Source organism: Trachemys scripta, chromosome 6 (genome assembly GCF_013100865.1).
Source record: "Trachemys scripta elegans isolate TJP31775 chromosome 6, CAS_Tse_1.0, whole genome shotgun sequence".
NCBI lineage: Eukaryota > Metazoa > Chordata > Testudines > Emydidae > Trachemys > Trachemys scripta.
Window position 1 is genome coordinate 47,460,199 of NC_048303.1, and position 20,102 is coordinate 47,480,300.

A 20,102-nucleotide genomic window follows, 5' to 3' on the forward strand; every position below is an offset into this window, starting at 1 on the left:
CTTTAAGAAAAAGAAATTCTCATCCTTTTCCATACTGGAACCTCCCTAGAGACCCCCCTCTGATCTAGCCAAAACCTCTTTTCTATATAATAATATGGAAAGAGCAGAGTGGTGATGTCGTCCTGACCCCTGTTCATAATTGCCCAGAGGTACACCTCTACCCTGCTATAACACGGTCGTGGGAAGCCAAAAATCCCTACCGCATTATAGCTGAAACCCGTTATATTGGGGTAGGGGTGGCAGGGCTCTGGTGGTGATTTAAAGAGTTCTGGGCTCCAGCTGCTGCGCAGAGCCCCAGGCCCTTTAAATCGCCGGCTGCGGCAGCAGGGCTCCAGCGGTGATTTAAAGGGCCTGGGGCTCCCCACAGCAGCTGGAGACCCAGACCCTTTAAAGCGCCGTCAGAGCCCCACTGCTACCACGCTATATGCGAACCTGTGTTATATCGGGTCGCGTTATAGCGGGGTAAAGGTGTATGCCCACAGGGGGAGCTGCTTTAGGAAGACAAGAACTGTTTGTCCATTTCCAAGACCCAAAGTAGGATGGCTGGCTACCAGTCCTGTATCAGTCATTAACTAAGGTAATGTATTAACCTGACTTGTGAACAGTTGCTCATGACTCCACCTTTTTACCTCCGGGCTAAGAGGGTTGAGGTCCCTACACTGAAAAACTCAAGGGTCACATAATTCCTGCCTAACAATTTCATCACACTTTCTTAAGTGAATTTAGGTGATGGGGCAGAGTTAACTCCTAAAGATTTTCAAGTCACTTCTCGTGCAAGCCCGTCTCCTCGTATGAGACTGCTTTCTATATCCACTGGTTGAGCCTACATTTATTGATAAGATGGGAGAAGAAGGGAATGAATGACAAGGGAAAATTACTCACTAGTAATTCAGTTTGTCATAATCCCTACTTTTCTCCCACCCTGAATCCCTTCCTCCTCCCCTTGCGCTATGCGGGATTCTCTTTGTGCTGGGAATTGATGCATTTAAAATGTACTGAAGGGCTGGGAATTGAGTATTCTTCTAACTTCTAACTTTACCTCTGCTTTTCACTATTTGCCTTCCACTCATCCTCGTAGAGAGTGCTATGTGGCTTGTTGTCTTATCCTCAGGATGGGAGAAGAGGAAAGGCTCTGACAAAGTGAATTACTGGTAATGTTCTTCTCTGTAATGGATGCACCCTAGAAATCTCTGCTTAACTTATTTTCCATTTTGGCTTTTGTGACGGTGCTACCCTGCTGAGGTCACTCAATTAGGGTCAATCAGAGCCTGCTGAGGTCACTCAATTAGGGTGCACTGCAAACAGAACGGGGCAGACAAACCCTAAACGCTGGTGGATATTCCAATACTTAGATTTACCAAGCCAGCACAAAACAGCTTCTGTAGTACCTCACTGGTTACTCAGAAGTCCAAACAACGCAGTTCCCTTAAAGTACCCAGCCTCAGGCCTCCATCCAGACACACCTGTCAGATATGATGCTGATTACTGAAAATCTCATCTCATCATATAAAAGAAAAGGTTCTTCCAATCCCAAAGTATCAGCCATATACCCAGGTCCAATTATAACTTAGATCTTGCCCAAAATACATGCTTATAGTCAATTCTTATTAACTAAGCTAAAGTTAATTAAAAAAAGAAAAGAGAGAGTTGGTTAAAAGATCAATATACATACAGACTTGAATTCAATTCTTGAGGTTCAGATACACAGCAGAGATGAGCTTGTAGTTACCAAAAGTCCTTTTAGAAATAGTCCATAGGTTATAGTCCAATGTCCATATTCAGGGTGACTCCAGTCAGTGACTGGCGATCTCAATCCTTGTGGCTTAAGGTTTCCTCCTCTTGAAACCCAAAGCAGATCTGAGATGAAGCACGATCGTGTCCCAGGGTTCTTATACATTTCCAGCAGCCTTTTGGCCTGAGAAAACAATAGGCTTAACTCTCCTTCTTCCAAACATCCTGGCAATTAGCACAGGGTAATTTATTCATTAAACAGTTCAGATACAGGTTACCACAACCTTCAAAGAGACCTATAGACAATAATACTATTTCACTCAAGTATCTTCCTAAATGTTAATATTCCTTTTTTGATCTTTGAATCAAAGCTGTAGCAATAGACAAGACTTGTTTGCTTACATCACAAGACCTGAGCAAACATCTATCCTTCTATCTCTAACAATGCAAACTTGAATTTCAAAGCTCTGTTCATTTACATATCTTCCTAACCAGTCTCTAAAGTTCAGCCATGGGTTAGGTCAGTCTGGGAGGTAATTAACTCTTTCTGGCCCTGTCACCTTTGGATGAGAGATTATATTACACTCATAACATCACAGCTTTGCTGTTCATATTTAGTTTGAAAGACTTATTCGCTGGCATTTGTTGAGGAAGAGGGGTATACTCTCCTGGAAAGCTGTAGGAAAGACTTTAGCTATTCACCTTTCCAATCAGGACATTCTGGGTAGAAAACGCATCATCCTGTAGAGAACCATAGGCCAAAATTTTATAAACCAGATGCTTAAAGAATGGCTTCTAAAGCCATACTTAAGAACCTAAGCACGGGACGTGATTTTCAGAGGCAGTAGGTGTCCACAACTCCTATTGACGTAAATTTTGTGGTAACTTCCTCTTGGAATTCAGATAAAGCTCCATTTGGCGGATGTATTTTTCCATAACATATGAAGTTACACCCATATCTATCTAATCTTTTGTTTCCAGACATCTAATGCAATTCATTTTAGGCACAAAACAGAACAGAGGGCTGTCCAGTTAGTGATAGCAGCACTGTTTGTTTCATGCAAGGATTAGAAAGTATTTGCTGCATCTGGCAACTGTTTGCTTCCTGTATAGCATAAGCAGTGCTTCAGCTACCATTTAATAAAATACTGTAAGTGCTTATCTGATTGAGCTAAGAATTAAAGGGTGAAAAAGCATTAGCATTCAGTATTTCTAGGAGATCTTGAAATCTCTACATTCACTTCTTGCTACAGGTGTTAGGAACACATACTGACTAATTTGGTGATTGTAGGCTGTTTGAGTTCATTAGATAATAAATATGGAAAGAGTATGGGACGATTGCAGTGCTCCATCATATCAATATATTGAAGTTAATCAGGAGGCCAGCTGTTTTAAAAAGCTGTAAAACCAGCATACCAGCAACCCTATTGTGGTTAGAAACAGTTTACTCTCTTCACTTTCAAGCCCCTACACAGCGTTGCTCCTACCTGTAGCTATCTCATTATCTAATTAATCTATTTTAGGGATTTTATAGTGACCATTGTAGCATCTAAATTCTTCCCAGGTAAACAGAGCTGTATAGTGTGGCCATAGTAGACTTCATGGAGTATTCTGTTCTTGTTCTTCTTTCCCTGGTTACAGGAGGCTATGTTTGGGGTGATTGCTGGGTTGTGTTCGTGTGGTGGGGAAGGTTGGTTATCTAAATCATAGTGGTTATAGTGGAAAAGCTTTATCAAATAGGGGAGTCTTGCAGCATGTCCTAAAGGTGGTCGGATTGTGTATTAATCTAATCTCTGCTGAAAATTCTTTTTACAGCAGAATTCTTTCATCTGAGAACACCTCCCTTCTTTCTCAAGTCTATCTCACTTACTGACTTTTTAAAAAAATAACTAACATGGGTCACACAATATGTAACAATAAATATTTCACATAATCTTCACTGTTCTAACCTACTCTTTCCCATATCTCTCCCTTGACCCATTACTTATTTTTTCTGGGTGTGATAATTTAGTTTCAATTGTAAAGTTTTGGAATTAGTGACCTTTTGTTCTTATTTAGAAAATACCATCTCTGGCATAGCATAAATAATAATATACTACTATGAAGTGTAAAAGTCTCTGGCTCTTTTCGAGAAAGCCCCGACAATCTGGTAGTATTTCATTTAGGTCACAATTGACTAAAAATTCCAAAGTAGTATGTTCTAGTATCTAATTAATTGTATAACATATGTTGTTTGTAGGGTTGTCCATCGCAGTTAAGTCAAGCGACTCACTCAAAACAAATTAACTCGATTAAAAAATTAATTGCAATTAATCGCAGTTTTAATTGCACTGATCATAAAATACCAATCTAAATTTATCATAAATATTTTTGGATGTTTTTCTACATATTCAAATATTGATTTCAAATTGTAACACAGAATACAAAGTGTACAGTGCTCACTTGATTATTTTTGATTACAAATATTTGCACTGTAAAAAAGATGAATAGTATTTTTCAATTCACCTCATACAAGTACTGTAGTGCAATCTCTTTATCAAGAAAGTGCAACTTACAAATGTCGAATTTTTTTTTACATAATTGCACTCAAAACCAAAACAATGTAAAACTTTAGAGCCTACAAGCCTACTCAGTTCTTCTACTTGTTCAGCCAGTCGCTAAGACAAACAGGTTTGATGGGAGATAATGCTGCCCGCTTAGTCACCTGAAAGTGAGAACAGACATTCAAATGGCACTGTTGTAGCTGGTGTTGCAAGATATTTAAGTGCCAGATATGCTAAACATTCATATGCCCCTTCATGCTTCGACTTCTAGGTTGCAATATCTTTTGTTCATCTTTTCTGCAGAGCAAATATTCGTAATAAAAATAGTAATATAAAGTGAGCACTCTACACTTTGTGTTCTTGGTGAGTTTAGGAGTGAAAAGAAGGGAGAGTTGGGGTGGTGGTTGGAGAGGCAAGTGGAGTTAAGGAAAGGATTTTTTTTTAAGATGGGAGAGACTAAAGCATGTCTGTATTGTTAGAGGAAAGGCCTGTAGGTTAGAGAAGAGTATGGGAGGAGATGAAAATGGGATGGGTTGGGGACCCTGGTGCAAGTGGAGAGGCTAGAGGAGAAGTACAGACGAGAATCTTCTGCATCTGTGACTGGAGAGGAGGAGGAGAATGTAGTGGGGAGAAGGGAGGAAACCAAAGTGCGGGAGAAGGTCACTTTGTATATTGTCTATTTTTGTCATGAAAGAAATCAGCAACATTTTGATTTCAATGAATTGGCATTTTCCAATGGAAAAACATTCCTTTGAAAAATTTCCAACCAGCTCCAGTTATCACTGGGTTAAGAGGACACAGCTTCAAGTTGTTATACTGAAATGTTCTCTTCTTACTTTTACCCCCATGCTGTACTTGTCTCCTATGAATTTCTGCACACTCCCTGACCACTCCTTTTAATTCTCAGTCACCATGCCCACAGCAAATATAGCTGCCTCAGTTTCTGACACTTTCCTTACCCCATTACCCACATTAAACCCTGTCTTCTGAATGCATTGCTTCCCCAACTCCTCATTTACCCTGGTGGAAGAGTCCTACTTAGAAAGTAATCTCTCTTTAAATTGGATTCTATTTGATATTTCAGGTTAGTGTGAGTGGGAAGATGGTCAGGAGTTTATGAATCCCTGTTAGTTGTAGACCTATCACTGAGGGTTTCTAAACACAGTATCCAGTCAGAATAGGGGCATTTGCAGTAGCCAGTCAGAGTAAAGGGCTTGCATAAATCCACTGTATACAGAGAAATAACTGTGCATAGATTATGCTGGAACTTAGCCTCTGGCTAGTTAATGGCCATCAGGTATTCAGAGAAAAGGGATTTGTTTTCTGTATGGGAGATTGGAGTGAGAATGAAAAAAAGATAACTTGTTTGTGGAGATCCCAGGCATACAGGATGTTTTCTTCAAAATCCCCCCAGTTTGAATATATTTGGGGCTGGGCTGTGTCTTCTGAAGCATGTGGACATAGTTCATCATAATTGTGAACACTACCAGGAGTCAAATAATATTCCTTGCACACAGACATTTTTGTGTATGAAGAACTTGGTTGAATAGTCTAATAATCACATCTTTAAAGTGTAAACATTTTTTTTATTATTTTAGTTTCTGATAGAAGTCAAGAATTCACTCTTATCTTCTGTACCCTCGGATTGGGTTAAGGTTGGTAGGTATGTAAAAATGTCTTTAATTTTTGTTTTCTTCAAGCACATAGACAGAACTATAATATAATTCTTCTTTTATTATTAAAATGTAGGTAGTATATATTTTTCTATTTGCCCAACCTTAAACAGTTTTAAAAAGCAATTAAACAAAAAAAAAAAAAAAACCCTTTAAGTTACACAGTTATAGTAAAGTCTGTGAAATACTGGGAAGGTGTGTTCCTGGAAGAAATGTTTAGCAGGATAGAGCTTTAACAACAATATTATATTTGACCCTGAAAAAAACCCCACCTCAATAGAAATTTGTGTACAAATATTTGTTTGTATTCCATAATATATTTGCTATACATATGTGTGTGTGTACACATACATGCACACACAGTACCCTATTCACATAATCATGGTGGGTTTTATAGTTATTTATTCAGAGCTATAAACTTACACAAATGTCATATCTTTAGATGGCTATCTGAATGAAATTATTGTCATTAAAATGTCATGTTACACTCCTTGCTTGCTTTGTTGATTATATTACATAAGAATTGCTTTAGCTATTTGGGTGGGGGGTGGAGTTTCTGGTCGATGAGACGAGGATGGACTCGATCTAATTGGCTTTTTCCTTCTCTGACTTCTGATATATTATTTAAATAGTGTGTTGAGCACCTTAAAAATGAAAAATGTAATATGTGATCACAATTGCACAGATGACTAGCAAGGTCACTTAGTACTTGAATGGTCAAGGTAATCGAGAGAGGGATAATATTCTTTAATATTATCTAACCCAGTAATAGGCATAATAAAGCATCTCCAGTTACGTGCTGTTTGGCTATTGGTTTATGGAAGAGCAACAATAAGAAAAGTATATACAGTAGCCTATAACTAAGGTCTTAAACAATACATTATAATTACTCTGTAACTTGCAAGATAATGTGTGCTAATGTCAAAAAAGAGATTTTATTTTTTTAAAAGGTATCCCAAATCAAACTAGCATTCGTCAACACACAGCCTGTGTTTACTAACTTTGCCTTAGGCTACCAATAAATCTTCCTCAGTGAGGTCATCATTGTGAAATTGTTTGATGTTTATGTTATAAGTACAATCACTATTAGTCACAAAAAGTCACCCATTTGTGCTTTTTTAAAGAAGATAAACCTCTGTTGCTAAGCAGAATATTGTATGCCATGCTCTTTGGCCATTTATATTACATTCTGAAATGTATTTCAGAAGCTTTCTGCACTGATTGCACCATAGTAACCAAGTACTTTATTTACAGTAAAGATTATTGGAATCAAGAGAGTTCAGTACTACAATAATAGAACATGCATTTTTTTATATCTATTTATTTTCAAGGCTCACAGAGAATAAGAAAACTAGTCTAATTTTCCACATTGATGGCATAATTGATTGCTTAGTAACCTTGCTTTTTTTTTCTTCTCTTCTAGCACAAAAGCTGTCAGTCGTTTCCACTCTCCTTTTATTGTAGAGAATTACAGACATCTGAATCAGCTCCGGGAGCAGCTAGTCCTTGACTGCAATGCTGAATGGCTAAATTTTTTAGAGTGAGTTTACAATGAAAAGTAGAATCTGATGGTTTTTGGTTTGTTTTGGGATTTTGTTGTTGTTTTTTCTAACTATGAAAGCAAGAGAAGAAAATGTTTCTCAAAATGAAAAGAAGAAATTGCTGATTAGATTTCTTGTAGACTGCTTTATGAGAAACTAAACTAAAATATGGTCCTAAATTTAAAGCTCTTAAAATAAGATTTTATAAAACCTAAGACTAACAGGAATGTTTCCTCGGTATTTTAAATGCCAATGAAATCAGTTTTTAAACAAATCAAATACTGGGGAGCTATGTTTAAACCTAAATATTGCAGCACTAAGAACCTGAAAGGCAACTGATTTCAAAAGAAAGTGAAACTGACTTTAGTGATTTTATTGTTCAAGTTCAAAGTAACTGAAAAAGAAAACAAAGGTCATCCATTGTAACTAGCAAATTGAATTTTTAATATTTTTTCACTTTTAATAGTAAAAAATGTTTTTAGTGACATAGGTAAAGACATTTGTAATGTACGATTTTTAAGCTGACTGTCCTTTTAAGACATTATAGTATATTAAAATATTGCCTGAGTTCATCAAGTGTTTAATTATTGAAGAATTAAGGCATAATTTGCTGTAACGTATAATAATACTGATACGTTTCTGTGTTGAGGATGTTCAGTATATCCACAGTCAGTGTCTCAGATAATTGTTCAGATTCTCTGCAAGCATACATCTTGGATTTTAACCATCTTATTATCTATAACTGTGCTTTCATTAGAAACATTATTTCAGTAATACTGCCCCTCACTACTTGCATATGATGGAAGTTTTATATCTAGGTAGAGTTTACTCAAATTGTTCTTTGTTTATCAAAAATGGGCTTTGAATTTCATAGCAGTTTAAAATAGGGCTGTCAAGCAATTAAAAAAATTAATTGCATGATTAATCGCACTGTTAAACAATAAGAATACCATTTAAATATTTTTGGATGTTTTCTACATTTTCAAATATATTGATTTCAATTACAGCACAGAATACAAAGTGTACAGTGCTCACTTTATATTTATTTTTGATTACAAGTATTTGCACTGTAAAAAAACAAAAGAAATAGTATTTTTCAATTCACCAAATACAAATGCTGTAGTGCAATCTCTTTATCATGAAAGTTAAACTTACAAATGTAGAATTATGTACAAACAAAACAGCATTCAAAAATAAAACAATGTAAAACTTCAGATCCTACAAGTCCACTCAGTTCTACTTCTTGTTCAGCCAATCGCTAAGACAAACAGGTTTGATGGGAGATAATGCTGCCTGCTTCTTACTTACAGTCACCTGAAAGTGAGAACAGGTGTTCTCATGGCACTGCTATAGCTGGCTTCTCAAGATATTTATGTGCCAGATGCTCTAGAGATTCATATGTCTCTTCATGCTTCAACCAACATTCCAGGGGACATGCTTCCATGCTGATGTCGGGTTCTGCTCGATAACAATCCAAAGCAGTGTATACCGACGCATGTTCATTTTCATTATCTGAGTCAGATGCCACCAGCAGAAGGTTGATTTTCTTTTTTGGTGGTTTGGGTTCTGTAGTTTCTGCATCGGAGCGGTGCTCTTTTAAGACTTCTGAAAGCATGCTCTGCACCTCGTCCCTCTCAGATTTTGAAAGGCACTTCAGATTCTTAAACCTTGGGTCGAGTGCTGTAGCTATCTTTCGAAATCTCACATTGGTACCTTCTTTGCATTTTGTTAGATCAGCAGTGAAAGTGTTCTTAAAATGTACATCATGTGCTGGGTCATCATTCGAGACTTCTATAACATGAAATATGTGGCAGAATGTGGGTAAAACAGAGTAGGGGACATACAATTATCCCCCAAGGAGTCAGTCACACATTTAATTAACGCATTCTTTTTTTTAACAAGCGTCATAAGCATGTCCTCTGGAATGGTGGCTGAAGCATGAAGGGGCACACAAATGTTTAGCATGTATAAAAGTGTCATGCAAATGCCTGTTCTCACTTTCTGGTGACGTAAATAAGAATAGGGCAGCATTATCTTCTCTAAATGTGAACAAACTTGTTTGTCTTAGCGATTGGCTGAACAAGAAGTAGGACTGAGTGGACTTGTAGGCGCTGAAGTTTTACATTGTTTGTTTTTTGAGTACAGTTATGTAACAAAAAAAATCTACGTTTGTAAATTGCACTTTCACGACAAAGGGATTGCATTACAGTACTTGTATGAGGTGAATTGAAAAATACTCTTTCTTTTGTTTATCATTTTTACAGTGCAAATATTTGAATAAAAAATTTCGATTTCAATGACAACACAGAATAGAATATATATGAAAATATAAAAAAATCCAAAATATTTAATACATTTCAATTGGTATTCTATTGTTTAACAGTGCAATTAAAACTGTGATTAATCGCGATTAACTTTTTAATCGTGATTAATGTTTTTGAGTAAATAGTGTAAGTTAACTGCAATTAATTGACAGCCCTAGTTTAAAAGTTATTCTTCCGACTTTTTGGCTTAAACCTCTTTGGACAGTGATTGGATTCACATCTTTTTTGCCTTAAGCCTCTTAACTTTGGTTCTCATCTGTGGAGTTTAGATACTTTCATTTATGATCTGTTTTAATTTTTTGAGTTCTTCCCCTTCAAATTGTCTTCCATTTTGGTGAATTTCCCACATTTGCTGCTAGAGCAGTATAGAGATGGAAAAATCAGAGTTACACTGTTTTGTATTTCCCTTATGTTTCCAACTTTACAAGTAGAACTGTAGATACCTTTACATTTTCCTACTGTAAATTAATTAACAGGAAAGGGAAGAAATGTATTAAGGCTAAGGGAATGAGTCTACTGAAAACTTTGTCTTTTGCCTCTTAACTTCATACATCTACTGAAGGAACTGTACTCAGAAAGGGAAATGAAATTATGAACTTTCCATGGTGAAGAGCCTTGTTTTGTAAGAGACCCTGGAGAGCTCCTGTGTCAGGACACATTTTTTGATTTTTTTTTCTTACGATAACTTACAGTTGAAGTGAGTGACAGAGTTCAGTCAGCCACTGTGATAAACAGGAGCATTTTTGTAGAGTCCATTAGGCAGCAGGGATCAGCCACAGATCCCTTTATATACTCGCTAATTAATTTCATTTTGCCTTCCTTTTAATGTGCAGAAAAAATACCGGGTTACACTATGAATATGAAGTTCATCATGATTAAGATTGAGTTCTAACATTATAAGTTTGACAGACTGCTGGGAGATTTGATTTTAGTGCAATTTTAATACCATAAGAGCCCTGTGAGAGCCAAGCAAAGGCTATTTTTTGACAATACATGTGGATTCATATGAAGTTGTTTATTTATTTATTTATTTATTTTATTCATTATTTTCTCCCTTCTATACATATATAGTCATTTTAGTGAATATTATCACTCTGTGTTGAAGGCGGTTAGTCACCTAGCAACTGTTGACTGCATTTTCTCATTGGCCAAGGTTGCTAAACAAGGAGCCTATTGCAGGTAATCAGTTTTAAACTGTTGTTTATTGATTTAAAAGGTAGAATATTAAAATAAGCTTTGATCTGACGTACTTAGTACAGTAAAATGTTCTGATAAATCTGTTGATAGTACTATGAGTTTCAGCATTGTTTTACAAACATAGACTAAAGCATGGTCTCAACCCTGAAGAGTTTACCATCTAAATTACATAATTCAAAGACAAAACCAGGTTTTTAGAAAGACTTGCATTTTATCAACAACAATTTACTCATACATGCATAGTTCCATTGTCTTCAAATGAAGTGTTCAGTGTGTCAAATTAAACTTGTGTAAATCTGTGTAGGGATTGGGGCCAAAGCTTTATGCTTCCAGGGAGTAGGTCCTGAAATGTCTGCAGTGCTGATGAATTTTCAGTCTGTTTCAATTTAGTAGTCCTCAGCTGACATACCAAATAACACCTCTGCTAAAGCTTTCAATATTGGTATAAAGCAATGTTCCGGCAAATCTTTTATATCCAGGTGCAGAATGAATTTTGTTTGTGCACCAATATGGAGGTGATATGTGGCAGGGGTGGGGCCGAGGGGTTTGGAGTTTGGGAGGGGGCTCAGGGCTGGGGTAGAGGGCTGGGGTGTGGAGGGCTGTGGGCTCTCGGGTGGGCCAGGATGAGGGGTTTGGGGCGTGGGAGGGGGCAGAGGGTAGGGCTTGGGGTCCAGAGAGGTTAAGGCTCTGGCTGGGGGTGCAGGCTCTGAGGTGGGGCCGGGGATGAGAAATTTGGGGTGCAGGCTGCCCTGGGGCTAGGGTCAGAGGACTCCACCCAGCCCTCTCCCTGCCTGCAGCAGACCTGGGGCTGGGGCCCTCTCCCCGCCGACAAGAGCTCTGGGACCAGGGAAGAGGCCAACGGCAGCCCTGGCCTGCATGCCCCAACTTGCTCCCCTCCCTGCCAGGCCCCTGTTGCTGCACTTCTGTGAGCCCCTTTATAGCCTGCTGCGCAGCTTAGAGGGAACTTAGAGGTGTAAAACTGAGTAAATATGAAGAGAGAGAATTGGGTTCACTTGTTCTTATAAGACTGTTTTATTATATTTAGAATACAAAATTTTTTTATCTTTCTCTTTTTAGTACTAACATTTCTATTAACAAAGAATATATATTTGCAGATGATGATTTCCACAGATTATATGAGAGCTTTAAGTGTTTCAAACTATTAGTCCTAATATTTATCAGCCCACAAATTTTCCCTTCTGTTGATGGCTTATGGTTTGTATACCCACTTAAAACTTTTCTCAAATGCCTTTCCTATGCAGAAATAAATACAAAGCTTAGTGGAAACAATTAACAGTAGAACAAAAATGTATTTAGCTAAATAATTTTCTGTTACGTAATTTGTCTTGATTTCCAAAATATTCTAAACATATTCAACAAATTTACTAAAGTAGAATTAGGTATACCTCAAAATCATTGCAAAAGAATACTTTTCCTAAGTCATACTGAAGGAATAAATAATAATGCTATTGTGAGATATTGTAACAGTTGGATATATTAAACAATTAAAATATATTTTACTTAATATTATTAAATTTCAATAAATTATAGGTAAATGGATAAACTGTGAGCTGGCTTCATCTGCAAGCTAGCAGAAAATTGCTTTAGAAAAAAGAGCCCTTTGGAAGTGTATTTAAATGTGTGTCGTGTAAGTGAAGTCAACTCTCTCTAATGTTGATCACTTTTGGACCTTTGAGAACTTTGCTTATCTCGGTCAAGGTCTACAGAGAATTGGTATCTTACTCCTGTATACTCAGATGAGAAAACAAACTAAGATCTGATTAATTCACTATGGGGACTTTAAATAATTCATCAAATATTAAACAGTGGCTAGAGCTTTTAAACTGGCAGGGAGCAGGCCTATCAGTTAAGCTTCAGAAGGAATTACTACAATTCTCTAATGTGTTAACCACAGGGAAGATGTCAATAATTAATTTTTGAGGGCTACTGAAAGAAAGTTTGGAATTCGGAACTTCACATTAGCTCACTTTAGCATTTCTGAGTTTGAATATTTTGGATATAATGTCTGTCTTGTGTTTCTGTATCAATTTTCACAAACTGTAAATTTGCAGAATTTTAAGAAATGTTGGTATAAAGATACTTCATTGCATTCCATCGTAAACTATTTAATTTTAAAAAACTTGAATGACTTCAATGAATGACTAGAAAAATATAGACAGTGAATTAATTTTTCTAAAATAGTGTGTCATAATAGCACAGTCACTATTTGTTAGGCAGATTTACTTTTTTAAATTTCAAAATTTTACAATAATTTGAAAGTACATTGTCAAGCTATGAATCAGCATTTATGAATAATCCCTGTGAAAATATCTTGCATAATAGAGAAGCCCATTCAGTACTCTCTCTGAACTCTTCTTGATAGTTGAAATGCTAATACAGTGTTTTTTGGGCTGTTAATACTTTGTTAGATGTGTCTGAATGTCCTTTGTCCTACGACTACAGAAGTGTTAATTGTCCACTTCACCTTGAGTGGTCTTTTACAACTCCTTATGCTAAACCAAGAATCGGCAACGTTTGGCATGCGGCCCGCCAGGGTAAGCCCTTTGGCGGGCCGGGACGGTTTGTTTACTTGCCAAGTCCGCAGGTTCGGCCGACCGCTGCTCCCACTGGCCGCTTCGCCGCTCCAGGCCAATGGGGGCTGCGGGAAGCGGCGTGGGACGAGGGATGTGCTGCCCGCGGCTTCCCACAGCCTCCATTGGCCTGCAGCGGTGAACCACAGCCAGTGGGAGCTGCAATCGGCCGAACCTGTGGACACGGCAGGTAAACAAACCGGCCCGGCCCACTAGGGGGCTTACCTGGGCGGGCTGCATGCAAAATGTTGCCGATCCCTGTGCTAAACCATCTGCTCTACCTTGTATTTAGCTGTGACACCCTGAGGGCAAGTCTACACTACAAAATTAAATCAATTTTAAGTTAGATCGAGTTACAGCCACCACAGTAATTAAATCATCTCTTCGTGTCCACACTATGCTCCTTCTGTTGGTGCAGATCCTTATCAGGTGCGCTTGCACTGACTTAAGTCAGGCATTGTGGGGCACTGACAGCCGGAGCCTCATCATAGAATCATAGAATATTAGGGTTGGAAGAGACCTCAGGAGGTCATCTAGTCCAATCCCCTGCTCAAAGCAGAACCAACACCAACTAAATCCTCCTAGCCAAGGCTTTGTCAAGCCGGACCTTAGAGGTTTTTAAGTATTGTGTCAAAGTTCCTCCTCTATCTTGGTGGATCCTGCGCTTATTGGCGGATTTTCTTGCCTCAGAGATTCACCATTTGAGTTGGGGAACAGCCCAGAGATCTTCCCCTCTGGGAGAACCCACAGTCCAGGTCAATTGGGAGGTTTGGGGGAAACCCGGGCCCGCCCTCTACTATGGGTTCCAGCCCAGGGCCCTGTGGACTGCAGCTGTCTATAGTGCCTCCTGTAACAGCTGCATGATAGCTACAACTCCCTGGGCTACTTCCCCATAGCCTCCTCCAAACACCTTCCTTATTCTCACCACAGGACCTTCCTCGCTTGTGCTCCTCAGTCCTCCAGCAGCACACCCTCTCACTCTCAGCTCCTTGCGCCTCTTGCTCCCAGCTCCTCACACTCCCACCACAAACTGAAGTGAGCTCCTTTTTAAAACCCAGGTGCCCTGATTAGCCTGCCTGCCTTAACTGGTTCTAGCAGGTTCCTGATTACTCTAGTGCAGCTTCTGCTCTGGTCACTCAGGGAACAGAAAACTACTCATCCAGTGACCAGTATATTTGCCCTCTACCAGACTCCTGTACCCCACTGGTCTGGGTCTGTCACGGTATGGAGATTTCACCACCTCCCTGGGTAACCCATTCCAGTGCTTCACCACCCTCCTAGTGAAATAGGGTTTCCTAATATCCAACCTAGACCTCCCCCCACTGCAACTTGAGACCATTGCTTCTTGTTCTGTCATCTACCACCACTGAGAACAGCCGAGCTCCATTCTCTTTGGGACCCCCTTCAGGTAGTTGAAGGCTGCTATCAAATTCCCCCTCAATCTTCTCTTCTGCAGATTAAATAACCCCAGTTCCCTCAGCCTCTCCTCATAAGTCATGTGCCCCAGCCCCCTAATCATTTTCGTTGCCCTCCGCTGGACTTTCTCCAATTTGTCCACATCCCTTCTGGACGCAATACTCCAGGTGTGGCTTCACCAGTGCTGAATAGAGGGGAATAATCTCTTCCCTCGATCTGCTGGCAATGCTCCTTCTAATACATCCCTATGTGCCGTTGCCCTTCTTGGCAACAAGGGCACACTGCTTACTCATATCCAGCTTTTCGTGCACTGTAATCCCCTCATCGCCCCGGGGCTGACAGCTATCGTCCTGCTGCCCCGCCTGTCAGCCCCGGGGCCGCAGGGCTCCAGTTGTCAGCATTGGGTGACACTAGGTGATGTAAGCAAGGCACTGTCTACACAGACACTGTGTCGACCTATCTACATCGACTTAAGCACTATGCCTCTCGTGAAGATTGAGTTATTAAGTGGGTGTAGTGGGAGGGACGTTTTAGTCTAGACGCTTACAGAGTTAAGTCAACATAAGATGCCGTATGTCAACCTAATTCTGTAGGTTAGACCAGGCCTAAGTTACATTAACATACAGTCACCCCAGTAATTAAATCACCTGTGCATGTCCGCTTTACACTCCCTGTGTTGGTAATGCATGTCCTCACTAGAAGCGCTTGCATCAATGCACAGGGCAGTGCACCATGGGTAACTATCCCACTGTGCAACTCGCCACCATCTAGTGCAGTGTGTTTTGGGAATGGTTTGCAGTGCTTCATGGGAGCAAATGAGTTGCACAGGGGTGACTGGGAACATGGTTTCAGTGCCCCAGGATGCAGTTTTCTCCATCCCATAATTTTACCTGCATCCCATAATGTTTCACACCTCTTTTTAAAAGTCCCACAAATCCACACATCTGCCGTCTTTGTGAGAATCATGGATTCTGCATAACTCTGCACTAGAATTCATTTTTCATCTGTTTATGGTTTATTGAAAAGATATCTGTCTGCTGTTTAGAGTGCCTTCCCTAAGATTTCATCATGATAGTCCTAAATAATTAAATGTAATGAACAGTGTACTGACGTCTACTTCTTTGTGCAGACCAGTTGTGCAAGATAAAGGGGAAAAAATAATTATAAAAAATGGCAGACACCCTGTGATTGATATACTGCTAGGAGAACAAGATCAGTATGTTCCAAACAGCACCAACCTATCCGTAAGTATGGGGCTATAATGAGGGATTGAATATCAGTCAAAGGAAGGATTCTAGAATTTGCTTCTGGTCCAGGAAATTAAATAAATAATTTAATCATACAGATGGCTGTTTGCTTGCATTTCAAAAGATCTCTCTTGAATCCATGTCCACATCTGTTTTACCACATTGCTTGATTATCAGTGTTTTGCTGATTTCAAACAGCCAGTTGCACATTTTTACAGCATCATTCAGACAAGTGGCACAAACAAATTGAAAAGGTGACCTCAAAAGACAGTATGATTAGGGTTGGGAAAAATGTAATTTAAGAGGTTATTCTAAGGAACATAAGCATTATTACAAAAGATTTGTATTAACATACAGCTAATGCAGAAAAACATTAGATCATATTTTTATTTTATATGGATGTTTCTGAGAAACATATCTATTATGATTTTGGCTGGGGGAAGGGACGTGTTAAGTTCTGAGAAACTAAAATCTCTCTCAGGAATTGCAAGGTCTTTTAATCCTTGCCACTAAATATTCACCTCAAATTTTTTTTGTAATATTGCACTTCTGCTTTGTACAAACAGAAATAAATACTTTCAACCTACTTCTGAACATCAGCTGCCTTTGCATACTTTATTTTTCTATGTTTATTGTAGGTGTTGATATGGAACTGTTGCTATGGTAAAATATATTCTACCTTTTACTGCATACATTTACATATGAATTATTTTTCAAAGCTATTATAGAATGTTGATATAAAAATGTTGTATGTTGCTTCAGTGCAAAATGAACATTAAAAAATTCTTCTGCAACTCAGAACTAATTACAAAAGGTATTTCCAAAAAATCTGGCATTTTATTCAATAACCATCTTACATTTTTCTGTTAGCCATGTTCTAATGTTATAATTTAGCAACTCATATGTTACAGAAGCAATAGATAGAATCTGGTGATATTGGCATAATCAGTGTTGATTCTAGTGTTGTTTCCAGCTCTCTTTACTTTTCTGTGGATGGTGGGTTGGAACCTAGTTCATCAAAATGCTTCTATTTTTAAATAAAAGAGTTTGAATTATCAGGAGACTGTGCCTGCAGAAATGCCTTGAACTGTGTTTTTTACCTGCCTGAAACTATTGTTAGAGCTTTTCTATCAGGGCCATAACATGAACATGTCTCCTCCTCCCTTGATCTCGTCTTGAAAATGTTCATGAGCTATTCTTCCTATGTATCAAGTTTATGATAGGACTTCAAACCTAAAAGTTGGTTTTATTACTTCAAAACATATTTGTGTAAACAAGCTATTTCTTCTACAGGCTGGGAAATAAGAAATAGAGATATATCCATTTTTAAATATTTGGGTGGTGGTCAGATATGATGATGGGAGCCCTAGAAGTACCATGATTCTTTCTTCATGTACAGAAACAGGGATATCACTTAAATAATCCAAATTAAAAATAGAAATTATGAGAATTCTAGACTCTTTATTAGGAGAGGAATTAAGTCTAAGTGTTAATCACTGGACACATTTTAAAATACTGATGAAGTTATAGAACTGTGAATACTTAAAAATATTGGCAGTTAATATTGGTACATTTGCAACAGCTTTTAAAGTGTTGTCAGGGTAGTCCTTATGAAAGAAAAAATATTAGTGTTATACAATAGTCAGTCCAAATAAGGGCTGGGAGAAAGTTGAGAGATGCAGAGGAGTAGACAGATTGGGCAGAGGCATTCCTTAGGGAAAGATTTATTAAAGGGGCTACTTTAGGTCCTAGTAAAGAGGAAAACATAGAACTTGATGAAGTACAGGTAGAAACTCAAGAGAAAATGCCAAATAAAAAAAAAGTCCCCTTCAGTTATATCACATGAAGGCAGACAACTAAATATTGATACATTTGATAAATTCTTGTATACAAATTCTAGAAGTTTAAATACTAAAATGGGTATACTTGCCTAGTATTAAACAAGGATATTGATATAATAGGCATCCCAGAAACTTGGTGGAATGATAATGGGATGCAGTAATGCCAGAATACACAATATATAAGAATGATAGAGTAGGTCTTGTAGGTGGGGGAATGGGACTTTATGTGAAAAAAGCAGAGTCAAATATAGTAAAAATCTTAAATGAATCACATTTCAATGGATAGAAATTCCATGCTTGAATAATGAAAGTATAGCAGTAGGAATATGCTATCAACCACCTGACCAGGATGGTGATGGTGACTGTAAAATGCTCAGGGAGATAAGAGGGGCTACAAACACACACACCAAAAAAACCCAATAAAATCCCCATATTGACTGGATATGTCACCTCATGATGGGACGCAGAGGTAAAATTTCTATACACCATTAATGACTGATTCTTGAAGCAGCTAGTCCTGGATCCCACAAGGGGAGTGGCAATTCTTGAATTAGTCCTAAGTGGTGCACAGTATCTGGTCCAGGAGGTGAATATAGCTGAACCACTCAGAAATAACAATCATAATATAATTAAATGTAACATCCTTGAAGGGGGGGGGAGTAACAAAGAAACCCACCACAATAGCATTTAACTTCAGAAAGAGGAACTACAAAAAAAAATTAGTACACTATAAAAATGAAAATTAAAAGGAACAGTAAAAAGGGTGAAATGCCTGCAAACTGCATTTGAAACTGTTTGAAAACATGATAATACCAAATGTATTCCCCAAATTAAAAATAAAACAAAACGAGAACTATACAAATGCCACTATGGCTAACCAGCAGAGTAATGGAGGCGGTTAGAGGCAAAAAGGCATCCTGTAAAAATTGGAAGTCAGATCCTACTGAGGAAAATAGAAAGGAGCATAAACTCTGGCAAGTCAAGTGTAAAAGTATAATTGGGCCGTCCAAAAAAGAACTTGAAGAGCAATTTAGCAAAAGACACAAACTAATAGCAAAGGTGGTTATTGTGTTTTTTAAAGTATATTAGATGCAGAAAGTCTGCCAAACAGTCAGTGGGGCCACTGGATGATCAAGGTGCTAAAGATACATTCAAGGAAGACAAGGCCATTGCAGAGAAATGAATGAATTCTTTGCATTGGTGTTCACTGCAGAGGATGTGGGGGAGATTTCCACACCTGAGCCATTCTTTTAGGTGACAGATCTAAGGAACTATCCCATATTGAGGTGTCAATAAAGGAGGTTTTGGAACAAATTGATAAATTAAACAGTAATAAGTCACAAGGCCCAGATGGTATTCACCCAAGAGTTCTGCAGGAACTCAAATATGAAATTGCAGATTTTTAAAATAGGCTCCAGCATTGATCCTGACAATAACAGATCAGTAAACCTAACATCAGTACCAGGCAAATTGGTTGAAACTATAGTAAAGAAGAGAATTATCTGACACCTAGATGAACACAATATGTTGTGGAAGAGTCAAATCATATCTCAATCTGTTAGAATTCTTTGAATGTGTCAATAAGAATGTGGAACAGGGTGAACCAGTGGATATAGTGTACTTGGACTTTCAGAAAGCCTTTGACAAGGTCCCACACCAAAGGCTCTTAAGCAAAGTAAGCAGTCACGGGTAAAAAGAGAAGGTCCTCTCATGGATTAGTAATGGGTTAAAAGATAGAAATAAAGGGTAGGAATAAAAGGTCTGTTTTTATAGTGAAGAGAGATAAATAGTGCAGTCCTCAAGATTTGTACTGGAACCAGTGCTGTTCAACATATTCATAAATGATCTAGAAAAAGGGGTAAACAGTGAAGTGGCAAAATTTGCAGACAATACAAAATTACTCAAGATAGTTAAGTCCAAAGCCGATTGTGAAAAGTTACAAAGGGATCTCACAAAATGTGCAGTGCAGTCAAAAAACTAATAGAATATTAGGAACCA

At 38.3% G+C, this 20,102-nt stretch overlaps 1 protein-coding gene across 1 annotated transcript in view; it reads left to right on the forward strand.

The window, feature by feature from the left end:
- MSH3 (mutS homolog 3) overlaps positions 1–20,102 on the forward strand; it is a 204,560-nt gene that overhangs the window by 128,806 nt on the left and 55,652 nt on the right. The window contains exons 15-18 of the mRNA XM_034774101.1: positions 5,873–5,937; positions 7,371–7,487; positions 10,884–10,991; positions 16,146–16,260. Of these exons, the coding sequence (XP_034629992.1) occupies positions 5,873–5,937; positions 7,371–7,487; positions 10,884–10,991; positions 16,146–16,260 (405 nt within the window). The remainder of the gene's footprint in view (positions 1–5,872; positions 5,938–7,370; positions 7,488–10,883; positions 10,992–16,145; positions 16,261–20,102) is intronic.